This window comes from Pygocentrus nattereri, chromosome 13 (genome assembly GCF_015220715.1).
Source record: "Pygocentrus nattereri isolate fPygNat1 chromosome 13, fPygNat1.pri, whole genome shotgun sequence".
NCBI lineage: Eukaryota > Metazoa > Chordata > Actinopteri > Characiformes > Serrasalmidae > Pygocentrus > Pygocentrus nattereri.
Genome location: NC_051223.1, coordinates 18,712,521 through 18,728,548, shown reverse-complemented (window position 1 = coordinate 18,728,548; position 16,028 = coordinate 18,712,521). Strand labels below are relative to the sequence as shown.

Sequence of the window (16,028 nt, the reverse complement as noted above, 5' to 3'; positions counted from 1 at the left end):
ATAACACGCATCACAGTCCAGTGTGATTTCATGTTTATGGAGATTTGAAAATGTTTCTCTTATAAAAAAAAAGATCTTACAATTGTATCATTCATATAATCAATAAACATCAACCAATATGCTTGAATTTTTATTGCTCATTACCTAAAACGGTGTGGGGGTTTTCTGGTTTTTACAACAGAAGAGGGACACGTTAGATTATTACACTGAGGAAATTTCAAGGCATTTGATAATGACGTTAATTGAAAAAAGTGGAGTTAAATACGTTAATTAATAAAATAAGATAAAGAAGAAATTATCAATTAATAAATAGATATGAAGGTACAAGAACATCGCAACTGAGACAAGCATTTTTAAGCTTAATAAGTGGGAATGATCTAAACAAACACGTCTCTAAAAACGCAAAAGGGGCTGGGGGTATTTGAAAATGACGTTTTTGTATGAAATGTTCGGCCAAGTGGTTATTACGCCCACATTCGCGGTCACAATCATACATTTAGTAATAAATAAAATTATTTTATTTATTTTATTAAAATAATGAATGTAGTATGCTGTGATGATGACGTCATCCGGCCGCTCAGAACCCTGGATCTGGACGTTTAAACGTCCGTCCTGTGACGTAGTCAGCGGCTCTCCAAAGGAAGCGCTGAGATGCGGAAGGGAAAAAGCAAAAGGAACGACTAGACCGAGCGTCGCTCACAGGCAGCCAAAGAAAACAGAAGCACAGCGGGCTCGGCGTGTCTGCGGGGAGCTCCCACTTGTCTGGAGGACACTTCTAACTGAAAGAGAGGAAAGTCAAGGTAAACCTTCTCGGACTGTCATTTGTCCGGACTCCGCAGAGTTAATGTTAGCGGTTAGCGTTAGCCGCATGCTAGCAGCTTGTTATTGTTTTAGTCGCTAACCTTAAACGGACTTAGCAAGGCGAAAACGTGTTATATGTTCTGAGGAAAGGCTGTATATAATCCTTCTTGTCTGTAATCCACTGTATTTGATACTGTCATCCAGAAAGTGTCACATCATCGTGGCTAAACCTCTGACTAGTTAACATTAGCAGTAAGCTGTTAGTCAAGTTACGTCAACTAGTTAGCTAAACCTACTCACTTATACTGTGTGATGGTCATTATTAGGTTGCCTATACATGGTCAGTTACACAAGAATGTAGAAATGCCAAACAAATCTGACGTGACGTGAATTTGGGTTAGAAAATATTTATTTAGCTACTTCTCTTACTTAAAACTGCAGCTGGTACTGTACACAGTGTTTTAGGCAACTACAACACAAACAGTGGGCAGTACTTAATGCTCAACTTATTTTAGATTAAGGTGTGTTTCAGCCAAAGATGATGTCAACCACATACCCTCATCTGAGTCATTCTGTAGCATTAGTTGTCATGTGACCGGTCCTGAGCACTGTTCACAGTATCTGATGGAAATGTAATGGAATTTGTTGTCATGAAGAGATGTCTTTCTGGTTACTTATTAGATGGAGTTCTTATTTGGGCGGAGGAAAACTCCAGAGGAGATGCTGAGACAGAACCAGAGAGCACTCAACAGAGCCATGAGAGATCTCGACAGAGAGCGCCAGAAGCTGGAACAACAGGAAAAGAAAATCATAGCTGACATCAAGAAAATGGCCAAACAAGGACAGATGGTAAGGGGAGAGTCATGATGACACAGTCACATTTGTATGAATATAAAGCATGAACTGATGTGTTAATTACTGCCTAAATGTGATGTTTTTATTATTCTAGGATGCTGTTAAGATTATGGCAAAGGACTTGGTTCGCACCAGGCGTTACGTTAAAAAGTTCATAATGATGAGAGCAAATATCCAAGCAGTCAGTCTCAAAATCCAAACCCTTAAGTCAAACAACAGCATGGCACAGGCCATGAAGGGAGTCACTAAAGCCATGGCCACAATGAACAGACAGGTGAGTTTACCATATTAGTTCTGCTTTGTAAAGAGTGCAGCTTTTTAGATTGTTATACTGAAATTCTGAGTTCAGAAATTCAAGCGTAACCATTTGTGGCTCTGAGTCTGACAATATGCAGAATGTTTCTTAGCCTCTGTTCCTCAAGACCAAAGTCACCAATCACAAATATGCAAGTTTATATTCACTGAACTCACGACAACCTTTACCCTTCATACAGCTGAAGTTGCCACAGATTCAGAAGATCATGATGGAGTTCGAGCGCCAGAGTGAAATTATGGAAATGAAAGAGGAGATGATGAATGATGCTATCGATGATGCAATGGGAGATGAGGATGATGAAGAAGAAAGGTGGGGCTGTGTGCCTAAAAGTATTCTTGGGTTGAAATGTGAACTTGCAGATCTGTGACTGTTGCACTGTCTTAACATTCACTCTTTGTTGTTTTTGATAGTGATGCTGTGGTTTCCCAAGTGCTGGATGAGCTGGGCCTGAATCTTTCAGATGAACTGTCAAGTATGGAATCTACCTGCTGTTTCACATTTTATAGCTGATAACTCTGTCATTAATGTATATATTCAGCTGTTTATAGATGCCATATCAAGATCTGTGCATATTTTCAAACAGATCTGCCATCAACTGGGGGAAGCCTTTCAGTTGCCGCTGGGAAGAAAGCAGAGCCGCAGCCGACTCTGGCAGATGCAGATGCTGACCTAGAGGAAAGACTGAATAACCTCAGAAGAGACTGAAGCTGACAGGACTTTTTTTAAGGCATTAGTTCAGAAATATGTGTATGAAGCTTTCTAACACCTTACTGAAATGCTGAGCGAGTAAAACAGTGGATGATCGAACACTGCACAGTTGGAATGCAGTGTGTTTCTGGCATAAGGCACTCTTGTGTGAATTATTTTTTGTTTGTTTTTCTTTGTTCTTTTTCTACTTGACGTGCTGTGTAATGTCATTCTACCAAACAAACGCTCCAATCAAAGATGTGGTTTTCAGGTCATTTGTGCCACACATCATATTTTATTAGGGAAAGATTTCCTGGGGGGAATGTCTAAAGCACTGCAGGTATGCAGGAAATTGCTAAAAAGAAAAAAAACACTAAATGGGAATAAATAAAGGGGCATATGGCCTGCTATCTAGTCAAATAAATGGTGATAAGACTGATATTTTATATGAGTAGTTACAGTTTTACATGTCTCATTATTACTGTTTTGGTCATATTCCAGAATTGTAAAGCTTGGTGGTTTATATATTTTATCACAATGCTTCAAACATTTCCTGCTACCAGATTCTGATCATAAAAATGCTTTTCTCAGTCTTTACAGAATTGTTCTTTACTAATCACACAACAGTATGTAATGGGCCACTCGATTCTACATCTCTAAATACTATCCTTCTAGTTTCTCCCATTAAAAGAATTTTAAAAAGTATCAGTGACAAAAGGGTTAAGAGAAAAAAAGTATGATTACTGGTGTGTAATAGTATAGTATTTATCTAAAAGTGAAACTGGGGTGTTGTATTTTTGCCTTTCTCAATAAACATTTTTCAGTTAGAGACTGAATTGAGTCCCATAATGAATGCAGTGGAGACACAGTGGCCGAGTGCAACAATGCAATGTCAACTTTTCTGTAAGGAGGTTACAATACTGACAACTGCGATAAAAAGTGTTTTGAAATACTTTGGTGGCATCCCTGCACTAAAACCTCTGTTAGCTTAAAACAAATGTTTTCCAGTGGTAGGTTTGTATTATTTGATAGCTACAGTGTAAAACTATGGGAAAAAAATGGACGACATAACCTGTCTTAGCATACATGCTGCAGGTGGTTTGAATTTTTTGTTTTATAAGCTTGCAAGAACTGGGTTCAGCTTAGCTAAAGCATCACTAAACGTCAGTGTTCAAACTATTTAATGCCCAGTGGAGGTATGATGTCTTCACTTTTGTTGGCTCCTTGCTATCTGAATCCGCTTTGATATTACAGTGAATAAAACCTTGCACACACCAACTTTGCATCAACTTTAGATGATGGAGAAATCTTTGTATGTTCACCAAATGGTCTCATGATGTGTAAAAATTAATGCTTAAAACATTAGATAATGAAAAAAGACAAATGCAGAAGTAATAGGATTTGTATTTTTTGCAAAACAAATTTCTTCAGTTATTCTGTCAACATTCTATCAATATAATATCTATACCGAACATACAACACAAACATAAATAATAAAAAAATAACATCTTCCCTTATATACATCCTACACATATCATGAAACTAGACACAAAATTTTACAAGGTCAAAAAAAAAAAAAAAAAGTAATGGCAAAACATGCCAAAACAAAAGAATCATGTGGCTACAGACTAAAGTGAGGCATGGCTTTGGATTTTTTTGTTGACGTTTTGTTGTACGAGGCACAGAGTATATCATGACTTAACTGACACAAAGCTTTTTGATGTTCTTTTGGATGCAGGCAATACAAAGGTAATAAAGAAAGTTTCCAATTATAAGGTCAGATAGGCATAAAGAACGAGAACAATGATCAACAAGCTGCTCCAACATGAACAGAGCATTAGATGTCTTCTCGGTACAGTGGCATGTTGAACAACTTCAGAGATGTGCAGACCTCCAGTATAAGCTCACAAATAACTACTTGCTATAAAACAGCAGCACACACTGCTTATTTAACTCTGAATTTGTTGACATTAACTGTTCTTTTTTTTTTTAATAGAATTCAAACTGCACTTACAAAAAAGGAAATTTCTCCTTGTATGATTTTGTTGACTCAAGACAACCATGCATTCTCAAGTTAAATTTAAGGATTTAAGTCGTAAGTCATTGTATTGTTGAGTATTCTTATTCAGGCTCTCCATTATACCCCCATGGTGCATGTACAGTGAAGGTATGTTTCAGCGCAGCTTGATTTTCAGAAGTTCACTTAGGCATTACATGCAAAATACGCATCAAATAGTCCATATTTACAAGGTAATGCATGTGAAACTGTTGCTTAAAGCAGTGCCTGCATAATATAATTTCCGTAAACTAGACAGAGCAGGACCAGAATTACTTTACACAGCAATCAATCAAGGCTGAACACTTATTTTAAAAAAATGCAGGGCATTCTGTGGATGGGTTTCTCCTAATGACTAACATAAATAAATCTGCAACACTGCCATTTCCTCTTATTGTCACATGGAAGTCTTATTGCCATTTAATTATAAACCCACACAAACCCATGGAGTATCCTGATCAAGCATCCTGCAGCCTCAGGACTGCCTCCCTCTCCAGCATTCAACATGGATATGCACTCAATTTTATGTGAGAGCGGCTTATTTTCGACAGGTCCTATGAGGAGTTTGTTTTTTCTGATTCTCTATACGGCAGCGACTTCTTTCATCAAGCCACGGCAGCTCGAAGTTCCTGTGCGGGTGTGAATGAGAGAGAAATTGTAAGGGAGATGAAACTCATACATATCAAAACAATATAAAATGGAGACATCAGGGCTGCGTTCAAGACCACAGCCAACTGATTTCCACACAAACTTGCCAGTGCCTAAATAAATAATAGCATGTTTTAAGCTTTTTAGGCAACCTTTTGATATTTGTGTACGATGTGCTATTTACGTATGAAATCCTATACAGATGGACTCTTTTGGATACTTGCAAGCTTATATGTAGAAGACGGTAATTAAGCTTTATTAGTCTGTTATATTAACAATTAACTGCCATAGCCTACACTAACTTTCAAAATAAAACTTGCCACTAACCAAACGAAACTCCCAATTCTAGCTTTAAGACATTTTTGTCTGCTCAGAATAACAAACAAGTGCCAAGTGAAGCTGCATGAACATAAAGGCGTAAAGTAGGAATCTCATGAGAATCTCATAGAATTTCCAGTTGTAATGAATACAACCTGTTACACGTAATGTACTTCAAAATCTAATAAAGTCGGAGCATCTAAATGGAGCTGTATTTGAATGAGAGGTACTCACTGTGGTGTGAGTCTGGGCAAAGGCCGCCCAAAAGCCACAACAGGCAGAAAGGGTGTGATGACAATTGATTCCACTGTGGGAGAAAAAGTCAACAAATTTACTTTAGGAAGCCCAGTGTTTTATTTCAAATATGAGCATAATTTAGTAGCAAAAGCATCCAAAAAGCTTCCAGCTAAAGTACAGATACTACCATCATCAATATCAGGATAAAAAGATGACAGCTCTGGCTCGCTCTCCTGAACATTTATCTTTCTCTTCTCCATGCGCTGCTGCAGCCTCTGGAGCATGCGTTGCTCCCGTATCCTCTGAATGTCCCATCTAAAAGTTTATAAAAGGGAAACATCAGCCAGTAATACATAAGAAAGCATATCTGGAAAAATGATAAAATAGTCTAATGAGGATCCTCTAAAAGGGGGAGTTGGGGGGGGGGGGGGGGGGTTGTGTGCTTCAACTCTTACCTTTTCCTTCTCTTCTCATCCAGCTCTAGCTTTGCATGGCGTTTCAGAAAGACACCATCCTCAAGACTCTAGTTAGCAAAATAAAAATATCACCTTAAGCTACATGTGCTTGGGAATTAGACTCTGGCATGAGAAGAATGTACTGTAATAATAAGATGGTGGAGAAAACACAAAGTAAAGCATGTCATCACCTCAGGGATGTCAAAAGCCTCTTCCTCCCTCGATGGCTCCATGCTGTTTTCTCTCCAGGACGGAACTATGCAAAAAATTTAAACATACATAACATTTCATGATGCATATGTTTAATTTAAAAAAAAAAATATTCTGCATTTAAAGTACTCACTGGCAACATCCTCCTCTTTCTTGGGGGATGGCTCACGCAGGGGTGAGACAGGAGGTTGGTGCCAACAGCATAAGTACATTTCTGTTGTCGTCATATATGGCAAGTCTTGGTGTTCACAGTTTTCTTCTCCTTCTGAGAGGGCCTCCGTCTGCCCTGTTGACTTCCCCAATCCAGTCTTCTCTGGAGTCTCCTTGTTTCGCAAATCCCTCTGACATGGTGACGCTCCTCCTGTGTCTGATTTCTGGGGAGTAAACCTAGAAGCTTTCCCCTGTGACTTCTGTACTTTTGAGTCTACAAAGCCAAATTTCCTACAAAGTAAATAAAAATAAATAAATAAATGCAAAACTTATATAACAGGGAAGACCAAAATGTGACAAAGCATCACAGATCCATCTGCGTTTGTTACCTCTTTTGCACCTTGCTGTTTCGACTAAAAGAAGAGGTTTTGGGTGTGTGGGTCTGAGGGCTGTCTCCCACGTCCGAATCCCAGAAGTCGTCTGTGTCTGGGACCCAGCGCTCCAATGGCTGAAACAGACGCTTGTCACGAGGTTCTTTGCTCATCAACTGTAAGCGCCGTTCCATCCGCTCGATCCGTGCAAGCAGCTGTTGGAGGACGTGTTGAAAAGAGACAGAAAAGCCCATTTCATAAACTTGCTACTTGACTAGCAGGGATGAAATGTCCCAAGCCTAAGAGGAAAGAGTACCATTAATAAAACACTAGTTCAAGCTTAATTCAGAACCACATACCGTGTCTCGGTCTGCTTTTAGTTCATCTATTTCTTTGTCCTTGGACTGCAGCTGCTGCTGCTGTTGCTCTATGAGATCCAGCTGAAGCAGGAGGAGCTGCCGAAGACAACTGGCTTGTGAATTGGGATGGCCAGGGGCCTTCTTTATGTTCTTTCGTTTACCCTCTGTATGTTCATGGGATGCCATGCCGTGTGCCCCCATAGTGTCCAACCCTTTTGTGCTGTCTTCACCACCAGAATCCCTGGAATTGTGTGAATTCATTGAAACAAATTCTGCTTTGTTATCAATAGCGTTGGTCTGTCCAAGTGAAGTTTTACTTTTAACAGGGGTCCCTTCGCCCCCCATTTGTTTAGCTTGAGATGTAACTGCGTCGGCGCTCTCTGAGCCTCCTCCAGAAGGAACAGCTACCGCTTTGTTCTGTCCTACTGGCAATAACGGCCGAGCAGCCTTCCCAGCGAGGTGCTTGTCCAGGTTTCTGGATGCGATGAAGTGCTGTCCGGCGTCAGTTAGAGTAACACCGAGCGGATCATGCGTTTCAGTCACCAAAGTGTACGAATTTCTCGGGACACCTATAGTATGGCCAGAGCCTCGTTTGGAAAGGCAGAAAGTGTTAGATTCTGAGCGCAGTCCCACGTTAGAGATGGACTCGGAGCGCATATTCATGGTGAGAACAACAAGCTACAGAATAAACCATAGCTCCAATGGCGGAGACAGAAAGGCAGACTGCAGCGTTCACAGCCAGTGAAGACCAAGCCGGAGCGCCGGCGTGCTCCTAACCTGCAATTGAAATAAAAACAAAAAGAAAGAAAAACAACGTTTAGCTTCCAAAGTAAGCCTGCACTGTAGGCATACAGAAGAAAGAGATACGGCAGAGCTCACCTGGACCAGCCTGGGAGGAAAGTTGCAAATCCTCCATGATGCTGCTCCCAACACCAGCGCCGCCTTAGCAGGCTAGCTTCGCTAATTAGCCTGCTAGCTAACTCACTTAGCCAACTAACTACCTAGCTTCTTGATTTCGTGCACAAGCCGAGCGTCTGCCGATGAATTTGGTTTCCAAAAATACACTGAAACGTGCAGGTGTGTGTTATTTGTCTGATTCAGGAGCAGTTCGGCACTTCTCCACTACCTGCCCGGCGTAGCTACTCAGCACTCGCCTCCATTTTGATCCGCAGTGCTGGAGAGCAGCGGCTCCAGACGAGCTGCGCTCAGAGAGGGACAATAACAAGCCCTCCAACAGCCGCCGGCCTCGACCGCGCTCACACAAACACACCTGCGTACCGCCTGTGCTGAATTCTCACCGCTTATCCCACACGCGTTCCCGTTTGAAGAAACAGAACAGCGTTTAAAGTGATACTTTCATCCACTTTTATTAGTCCCCCATTTTCTGGCCTGATCCTCAGCACCATGTTGAGCGCACGGTCGGTTTAAACTGGAGACACCGCGCATGCGCGAAGGCGAGACGCGTCTACAAGCCCGTGCAGTGGAGTTTCAGTAAAAGCTCCGCGATCAGAGGACAGAGATCAGACGAACAGAGGACAGTGATCAGACGAACAGAGGACAGAGATCAGACGGTCAGATGATCAGAGGACAAAGATCAGATGATCAGAGGACAGAGATCAGACGTACAGAGGACAGAGATCAGACGAACAGAGGACAGTGATCAGACGATCAGATGATCAGAGGACAAAGATCAGAGGACAGAGATCAGACGATCAGAGGACAGAGATCAGACGAACAGAGGACAGAGATCAGACGAACAGAGGACAGAGATCAGACGGTCAGATGATCAGAGGACAAAGATCAGATGATCAGAGGACAGAGATCAGACGTACAGAGGACAGAGATCAGACGATCAGATGATCAGAGGACAAAGATCAGAGGACAGAGATCAGACGATCAGAGGACAGAGATCAGACGAACAGAGGACAGAGATCAGACGAACAGAGGACAGAGATCAGACGGACAGAGATCAGACGATCAGATGATCAGAGGACAAAGATCAGATGAACAGAGGACAGAGATCAGACGTACAGAGGACAGAGATCAGACGTACAGAGGACAGAGATCAGATGATCAGAGGACAAAGATCAGAGGACAGAGATCAGACGATCAGAGGACAGATATCAGACGAACAGAGGACAGAGATCAGACGAACAGAGGACAGAGATCAGATGAACAGAGGACAGAGATCAGACGAACAGAGGACAGAGATAAGACAAACAGAGATCAGACAAACAGAGGACAGACGATCAGACAAACAGAGGACAGAGATCAGACGGACAGAGGACAGAGATCAGATGAACAGAGATCAGACGAACAGAGATCAGATGAACAGAGGACAGAGATCAGACGAACAGAGGACAGAGATAAGACGAACAGAGATCAGACAAACAGAGGACAGACGATCAGACAAACAGAGGACAGAGATCTGACGGACAGACGACAGAGATCAGATGAACAGAGATCAGACGAACAGAGGTCAGAGATCAGACGATCAGACAAACAGGACAGAGATCAGACGAACAGAGGACAGAGATCAGACAAACAGGACAGAGATCAGAGGACAGAGATCAGACAAACAGAGATCAGACGAACAGAGATCAGACAAACAGAGGACAGAGATCAGACGAACAGAGATCACACGATCAGACAAACAGGACAGAGATCAGACGAACAGAGGACAGAGATCAGACGAACAGAGATCAGACGAACAGAGGACAGAGATCAGACGAACAGAGATCACACGATCAGACAAACAGGACAGAGATCAGACGAACAGAGGACAGAGATCAGACAAACAGGACAGAGATCAGACGAACAGAGGACAGAGATCAGACGAACAGAGATCAGACGAACAGAGGACAGAGATCAGACGAACAGAGATCACACGATCAGACAAACAGGACAGAGATCAGACGAACAGAGGACAGAGATCAGACGATCAGAGGACACCGAAAAAAGACTAAACTACTCTTTTGTGAAGTTTAAGGAGCTCTATTAATGATCACAAGTCATGGACACATTAATGATAGAGGGAAACGTAATATGCACTGAGCAAAGTGGAGTAAACAACTTTTTGTTCAAATGTTCAAAAGAAAACTCATAAAAGCAATGTATTAAACATTAAACATGTATTAAACATGTTTGACAAATAATATTATTTAAGAAATAATTGCCACATTGTTGAAAATTGCTTAAATATAAATTACTTAAATATGATATTTTTGGCTTTTTTGTAAGCACAGTTTCTTTTTTCTGAGTTTACCGTATTGGTGGGAACAATATAAAAATAGGGCATAACTTTTGCACAGGCCTAATTTTACTCCTGTATGTTAAATTGAGCAATAAACAGTAATTATGTATCAAATTGTGCAACATGGACCGTTTTAATTCAGTTCAGCTGTGATAGTAAAATAAACAAGTTTAAAAACATCTATTCAGACCTTAGATATATACCATTATCTTACGATTGATTTAAACCCAAGGCATTCGTTTAGAAAATATATAAATGCATATATAAAATCATCATTTATAGGGTACTTTCTATTGGAAGGTGTCAACCCAAATCTTAACCTTAAGGATTTTTAACTTTAATTTTAAAGATTTATTATTTTAACTTAAAATAATAACGATCTGAGATCTTTTTTCATCAGGAGCTTAATTTTAATTTTAAAAGATATTTAAGAAAATGCTGTTGAACATTTTCATGTCACTACTGAAACACAAAGTTTGAGTCCATGGGCGGAGCCTTATTTAGCCACACCCCTGAATTTTAAAGCAGGAAGTGAATCTGCATCCCTGTCCCTCATGGCCACATGGTGAGCAGTTAGATGCCATTGTTTTGATGTAAATGTGTCCCAAAGTCTGAAACTCGGTGTGTAACACTAAGAATTGACACAACAGAAACAAATACTTTCTGCAGTTAAATACTTTATTATGCTTTAATAAAAAAATGTGCACAACTGTTCAAAGCTGTTGTTGCTAGTCATGTTCTGGCTAGCTTTTTCAATTATCCTCAAAATTAGCTTAAATTGTCACTAATCATTTAGTAAAGTTTTGGTAGTGTTATCATTATTTCCATAATGACAAAATGGAATGTTCATCTGTTTTAACAAAACTGAGTAGGTGCATAATTAAGCTTTAGGGTCGCTCAAAGCAAACAATAAAAGTCTACAGCAGTCTAAGCCAAGTAAATGTTGAAATTATGTTTTTCACTCTGGCTTTCAACCAATTTAATAGACTGGTCCATACAAGTATTCATTTCTAAATGTGAGACATATTTAATATGTAGTACATTGTTTCCTAACTGTATGCCAAACACTAAAGTACATTTTAAATGTGTTTGATAATTTGATAATGATACTTGCCATATATAGATTTTTTTTCATTGGGTTAGATTTGCATAAAGTGTTACAGTTTACACTGATCTAAAACAAATAGTCGTATACAGGACCCCAAAAAGCCCAAATCAGATCTACAGACATAAAAACAACTAATAAAATGAAATGAAAAGTCAAAACTGGAACCTGATTAGTTCTCAGGACAAGGTCCAGACTAAAATCAGACTATAACCACGTTTATTTGGGACAAGTTAGTGAGCACTGTGGTCCATTTTGTGGTGATATTTTGTCGCTGTCTGAGGATAACCGAGTTCTTGTGTAAAGGGCTTTTGTACAGACTCATAGCCTGAATTCAATCAGAACCAAGACCTGAGAACAAAAACGTCTAAAACGTTCCACAAGCATTTTTAAACTGCCTGAAAACACGTTTTCATTAACCAGGTTCACAATCAAAGCCACACAGGCTTTACATCACACCGCTTAATGACTATGAAGCCATTAGACTAAATGACTAATTTTCCAAGGCAATCCAGATAAGCTTCCTTCCACTTTCTAAAAACGTGAGTACCAAATAGTGGAAAGACTTGTGAGGAAGTAAGCTTATCAGTATTTACACCTGCATAATCTCTCACATAAGTAACAGCTCTAATGATGTGGAACTAAGGTATTTTTCCAAATGTTTACAGTGTTTGTAAAGTATAAAAGGACAGTGCAGTTCACTGTAAAGCACCCTACCATTTTAAAACATCACTACTACAGCACCAGAGCTGAGAAAGGTAGGACATATTTTTCAGCAATTGTATTCATGCTACAGTTACTCTGTCAGTTGGGATGCCTAATTTTGATCTGAATTTCAGGTTGTGCAAGATGAAGATGAAGGTAGAGTTGATTGCACTGGTTTTCCTTTGCATGGGTGTTGTATTGGCAGTCGGTGCAAGAGCTGTTGACAACAGGCAAGATACAAACATTCATATTTATTTGTGTATTTATTATTATTATTGTGTCTTTGACCTCTGGTAGAATGTGGATCGTACCATAAGTTGTAGGTGTTCAGTTGCGTCAGTGTATTTATGAGGTGTTTAGTAAAGATGGAGGTTGGGCGAAGCATCGATACTTCTGATGCTGACGTTTGATGCTCACGTGAAAATATAGATATCAGTGGCATAACCATCGAGGGGCAAATGGAGTCACAGTGGGTCTCATGGTGCGAGCCTTAAAATCATGATTGAGCCCCTGATGTAGACACTGAAACACTCATGAGTCACAGAAAGACCAGATTTCATAAGAACACACACTGGGTTCCATGAACACTACACAGACAGATCCGACTCTTGTTCATTATGTGTCTCATTCATAGTAACCGTTTTCAAACTTATTCTTCATAATCTAAAACATGATATATTCATTATAACTCCAAAACCTTAAATAGGTAGTGTAACATAAATATTTTGATGCTAGTGGGTGGAGACAGAAGACTACAAAGCATCATCATGTTTAAGTCAAATTATACTGTAATTTTTTTATTCATTACTGATTGTCATGGCTCCCAAAGGGATCTCAGCATTGGCCCTGTCATTGGGAGATAGCAAGTTCGATCCCCAGTGAAGCCATGGTCATCTGTGGCTGGGAGTACAACCGAACCTATTCTGGGTGGACAGGACAGAATTGGCCGTTAAAGTCCTCATCCAAGCATGTTGAGCTGTCTAATGATGTTGAATTAGCAGTAGCTTGAAAAGATGGTAGCATCATTTGACTGGGGGGAGCTAGTGGAGGGAATTATCAAAGACTAAATTGAAGAGAAAATTGTGTTGAAGAAAGTCACTGAAGTGTTTACGCGCTTTATCTGTTTAACTGTTTAATAACCTTTTTGATAAAGCTGAATGGCACTGAGCCGAGAAATGTGAAGGAAGGTATGAGAACTGTGTAGGAAAGCAATCAGTGAGAGAGTGAACACTATAATAGAAGTCTAATATCCACACTCTTATTATTCAGTAATAATGTAAAGGCTTTTGAGTAGAATTTTTTGATGTCAGTATTTTTGTGTTTTTCAGTGTGAGATATGTAAGGAAATCCCCTTTTATATGCACAAGAAAACTTATCAAAAGTATCAAAAGTATCAAAATCAAGCCCTGTTATTAACTATTGAATCAAACAAAGAAAATTAGTGGTATCACCCATCCAGAAGCCCACTCATTTTTTTTATGAAACATAACTTATTTACTCAAGGAATACAACATTTTTTATGATTTGTGTATCACTAATAGCCCTGCAGACGACGGCCAACGCTTAGATCGTCGCTATGCTGAATCAACTATCGCGAGTGACATAAGTAAAATAATGGACTCCCTGGTACAGAAGAACTTTGTGAACTTTCTCCTAAACCAGAGAGAGAAAAAGAGCATGTATGTATGATGTAGAGCATTTTTATCACTGTTATACATTTATTTTTGGACACACAGATTGAACCCCATGCTTTTTTTTTTTTTTTACTATATGCTGCTAAAGGCCAACTATGACATCAGAAGATCCAGACATTCACACCTTCAGTGATCTTCTGAAGAAGGATTTCACCATGTTGATTCACAGCAAAGGAGATAGGTCCAAGTAAGTGTGGAATTAAGTACTGACCGATCATGAATAAAATTTAGCTAAAAATTCAAAAAATAAATAAAAATCATTTTCTGTTCTGTCTCTCAGGACTCATTAGTGCCCAGGAAGAAGTGGCGTCAGCAGAGCAGTGGACAGGTTCAGGCGACAATGGATAAACTTCAAAATGGCCCAAAATGGCCCAATGCTCTAAAGTATCCATGATAGCTACAATTTCAATAAAAGCATATCTCAAAATTAAAGCCTTTCTGACTTTGTGTCTTACATTGTTGTGAAGTTGTAATAGTTAAAATAGCACAATAGGCATATCCATCCACGTGGCATATCCTCTATTTGTTTGTTATTACTAATTGCCTATAAAAGATCTAAATGAATGAACAAATAAGTCATTTAGTTGTACAAATGTAACCTACTGTTCAAACGTTAGAATTTTATGTTTGAAATATTTCACACAAAAAAAATTAATCATTGTTTACAACAGTAAACAAAAAGTAAAAAAAAAACATCAATAAGTTGGCCCAGTTCAACTTTAAAGGTTTTAAATAATTGGTTCGACACTAAGAAGGTGTAAATAAAAGTGAATAAACATCAGATGCGTCCAAATAATAAAATTAATGTCCAAAGTTTCAAAAGTGGAGACTGAATTTCAAGGAAGGTAACTTATAAGTACATAAGTACAGTACATTATTCATCATTTACTACTGTACTGTTCACTTAAAAAACACTTTAAATACCAAATATAACATCTAGAACAATGTTTTTAAATAGTCTGTCAGATTTAAATCCACACTGTAGAAGTTGTATATAAAACAACAAATAATATATTAATATGGCAATTCCAAAGTTTTGCAGAGTACACTCTTTAAAAATGGCTCCTCAAAGGTTCTATAGTAAAGGCAATAGTTTAATACTGAACTATGAACACTCAAAGAACCGTATGCATAAATGTGCGTTGGAATATACACAAATGGTTCTGTGCCTGGTCAAATGGATCTTCTCTATAAACAGCTGCATATGTCTCTTAAAGAATTCTTTAAACATGGTACTACTAGTACAAGTCAAAGAACCCTTGTAACCCTTGTGTAGCCCTGTTTTTAATAGTGTAGAAGCAAAATGGACCCACCTGTGTCGCGTCATACTCTGAAAATTCTTGTAACTCAGACTGGGCTGCTGGTAACCTTCAGAAAATGAACTGGATTCAGAACCATCACCTAACTTGTTTGCACACTGTGAAATTAGACCTCTGCATTTCATCCATCCATGCAGTGAAACACCCACATACATGCACACTAGTGAACACACACTGGGTGGAAGTGAGCACACTTGCCCAGAGCAGTGGGCAGCCCTATCATGGTGCCCGGTGAGCAGCTGGGGGTTGGTGCCTTGCTCAAGGGCACTTCAGTCATGGACTGTCAGCCGAGGGGATCGAACCGGCAACCTTCTAGTCACAGCGCTGGTTCCCTAACCTCCAGCCCACGACTGCTCCATGAGAGAAAGAGAGAAGCCCCCTGAAAGATTTGCAGAGCAGAAAGACTACAGATGTCCAGCCTGTTGCTTGAAACTGACCAGAATACTCTCTATATAGTTCTCTATGTGATTCCTCTGTTACACACCTCTA

The 16,028-nt window shown here is 39.6% G+C and overlaps 3 protein-coding genes across 4 annotated transcripts; 2 read left to right on the top strand and 1 right to left on the bottom strand.

Moving 5' to 3' along the window:
* The first annotated feature begins 618 nt into the window (after nucleotides 1-618).
* chmp2a (charged multivesicular body protein 2A) lies at nucleotides 619-3,495 on the top strand. Of its 2 annotated transcripts, XM_017725350.2 has the most exons (6): nucleotides 619-800; nucleotides 1,483-1,650; nucleotides 1,751-1,930; nucleotides 2,151-2,281; nucleotides 2,383-2,444; nucleotides 2,556-2,677. In XM_017725350.2, the coding sequence occupies exons 2-6, from the start codon at nucleotides 1,483-1,485 to the stop codon at nucleotides 2,675-2,677; spliced, it is 663 nt and encodes a 220-aa protein (XP_017580839.1). In that variant the 5' UTR covers nucleotides 619-800. The 2 variants fall into 2 exon arrangements, with proteins under 2 accessions (XP_017580839.1, XP_037400222.1); XM_037544325.1 differs by lacking the exon at nucleotides 619-800 and having other exon boundaries at nucleotides 2,556-3,495.
* A 550-nt stretch (nucleotides 3,496-4,045) lies between these two features.
* Nucleotides 4,046-8,910, bottom strand: msl1b (MSL complex subunit 1b). Its single transcript, XM_017725341.2, has 9 exons — nucleotides 8,343-8,910; nucleotides 7,464-8,240; nucleotides 7,123-7,319; nucleotides 6,717-7,024; nucleotides 6,565-6,629; nucleotides 6,374-6,441; nucleotides 6,106-6,233; nucleotides 5,916-5,988; nucleotides 4,046-5,344 (listed from the first exon to the last, which is right to left on the bottom strand). The coding sequence occupies exons 2-9, from the start codon at nucleotides 8,124-8,126 to the stop codon at nucleotides 5,254-5,256; spliced, it is 1,593 nt and encodes a 530-aa protein (XP_017580830.1). The 5' UTR covers nucleotides 8,127-8,240; nucleotides 8,343-8,910; the 3' UTR covers nucleotides 4,046-5,253.
* Nucleotides 8,911-12,363: 3,453 nt separating this feature from the next.
* Nucleotides 12,364-14,681, top strand: LOC119265041 (gastric inhibitory polypeptide). Its single transcript, XM_037544471.1, has 5 exons — nucleotides 12,364-12,579; nucleotides 12,661-12,756; nucleotides 14,068-14,205; nucleotides 14,309-14,407; nucleotides 14,501-14,681. Exons 2-5 carry the CDS (start codon nucleotides 12,671-12,673, stop codon nucleotides 14,508-14,510), a joined length of 333 nt encoding a protein of 110 aa, XP_037400368.1. The 5' UTR covers nucleotides 12,364-12,579; nucleotides 12,661-12,670; the 3' UTR covers nucleotides 14,511-14,681.
* Nucleotides 14,682-16,028: the final 1,347 nt, after the last annotated feature.

Coding starts and splice junctions, on each gene's coding strand:
- chmp2a (XM_037544325.1), top strand. CDS start 1,483: ATGGAGTTCTTATTTGGGCGGAGGAAAACTCCAGAGGAGATGCTGAGA. Junction 1,931..2,150: donor TGGCCACAATGAACAGACAG/GTGAGTTTACCA, acceptor CCCTTCATACAG/CTGAAGTTGCCACAGATTCA. Junction 2,445..2,555: donor TCTTTCAGATGAACTGTCAA/GTATGGAATCTA, acceptor ATTTTCAAACAG/ATCTGCCATCAACTGGGGGA.
- LOC119265041 (XM_037544471.1), top strand. CDS start 12,671: ATGAAGATGAAGGTAGAGTTGATTGCACTGGTTTTCCTTTGCATGGGT. Junction 12,757..14,067: donor GCAAGAGCTGTTGACAACAG/GCAAGATACAAA, acceptor TATCACTAATAG/CCCTGCAGACGACGGCCAAC. Junction 14,206..14,308: donor CAGAGAGAGAAAAAGAGCAT/GTATGTATGATG, acceptor ATGCTGCTAAAG/GCCAACTATGACATCAGAAG.
- msl1b (XM_017725341.2), bottom strand. CDS start 8,126: ATGAATATGCGCTCCGAGTCCATCTCTAACGTGGGACTGCGCTCAGAA. Junction 6,630..6,716: donor GAAAGAGGAGGATGTTGCCA/GTGAGTACTTTA, acceptor TTTTTTGCATAG/TTCCGTCCTGGAGAGAAAAC. Junction 5,989..6,105: donor TTATCCTGATATTGATGATG/GTAGTATCTGTA, acceptor TTTCTCCCACAG/TGGAATCAATTGTCATCACA.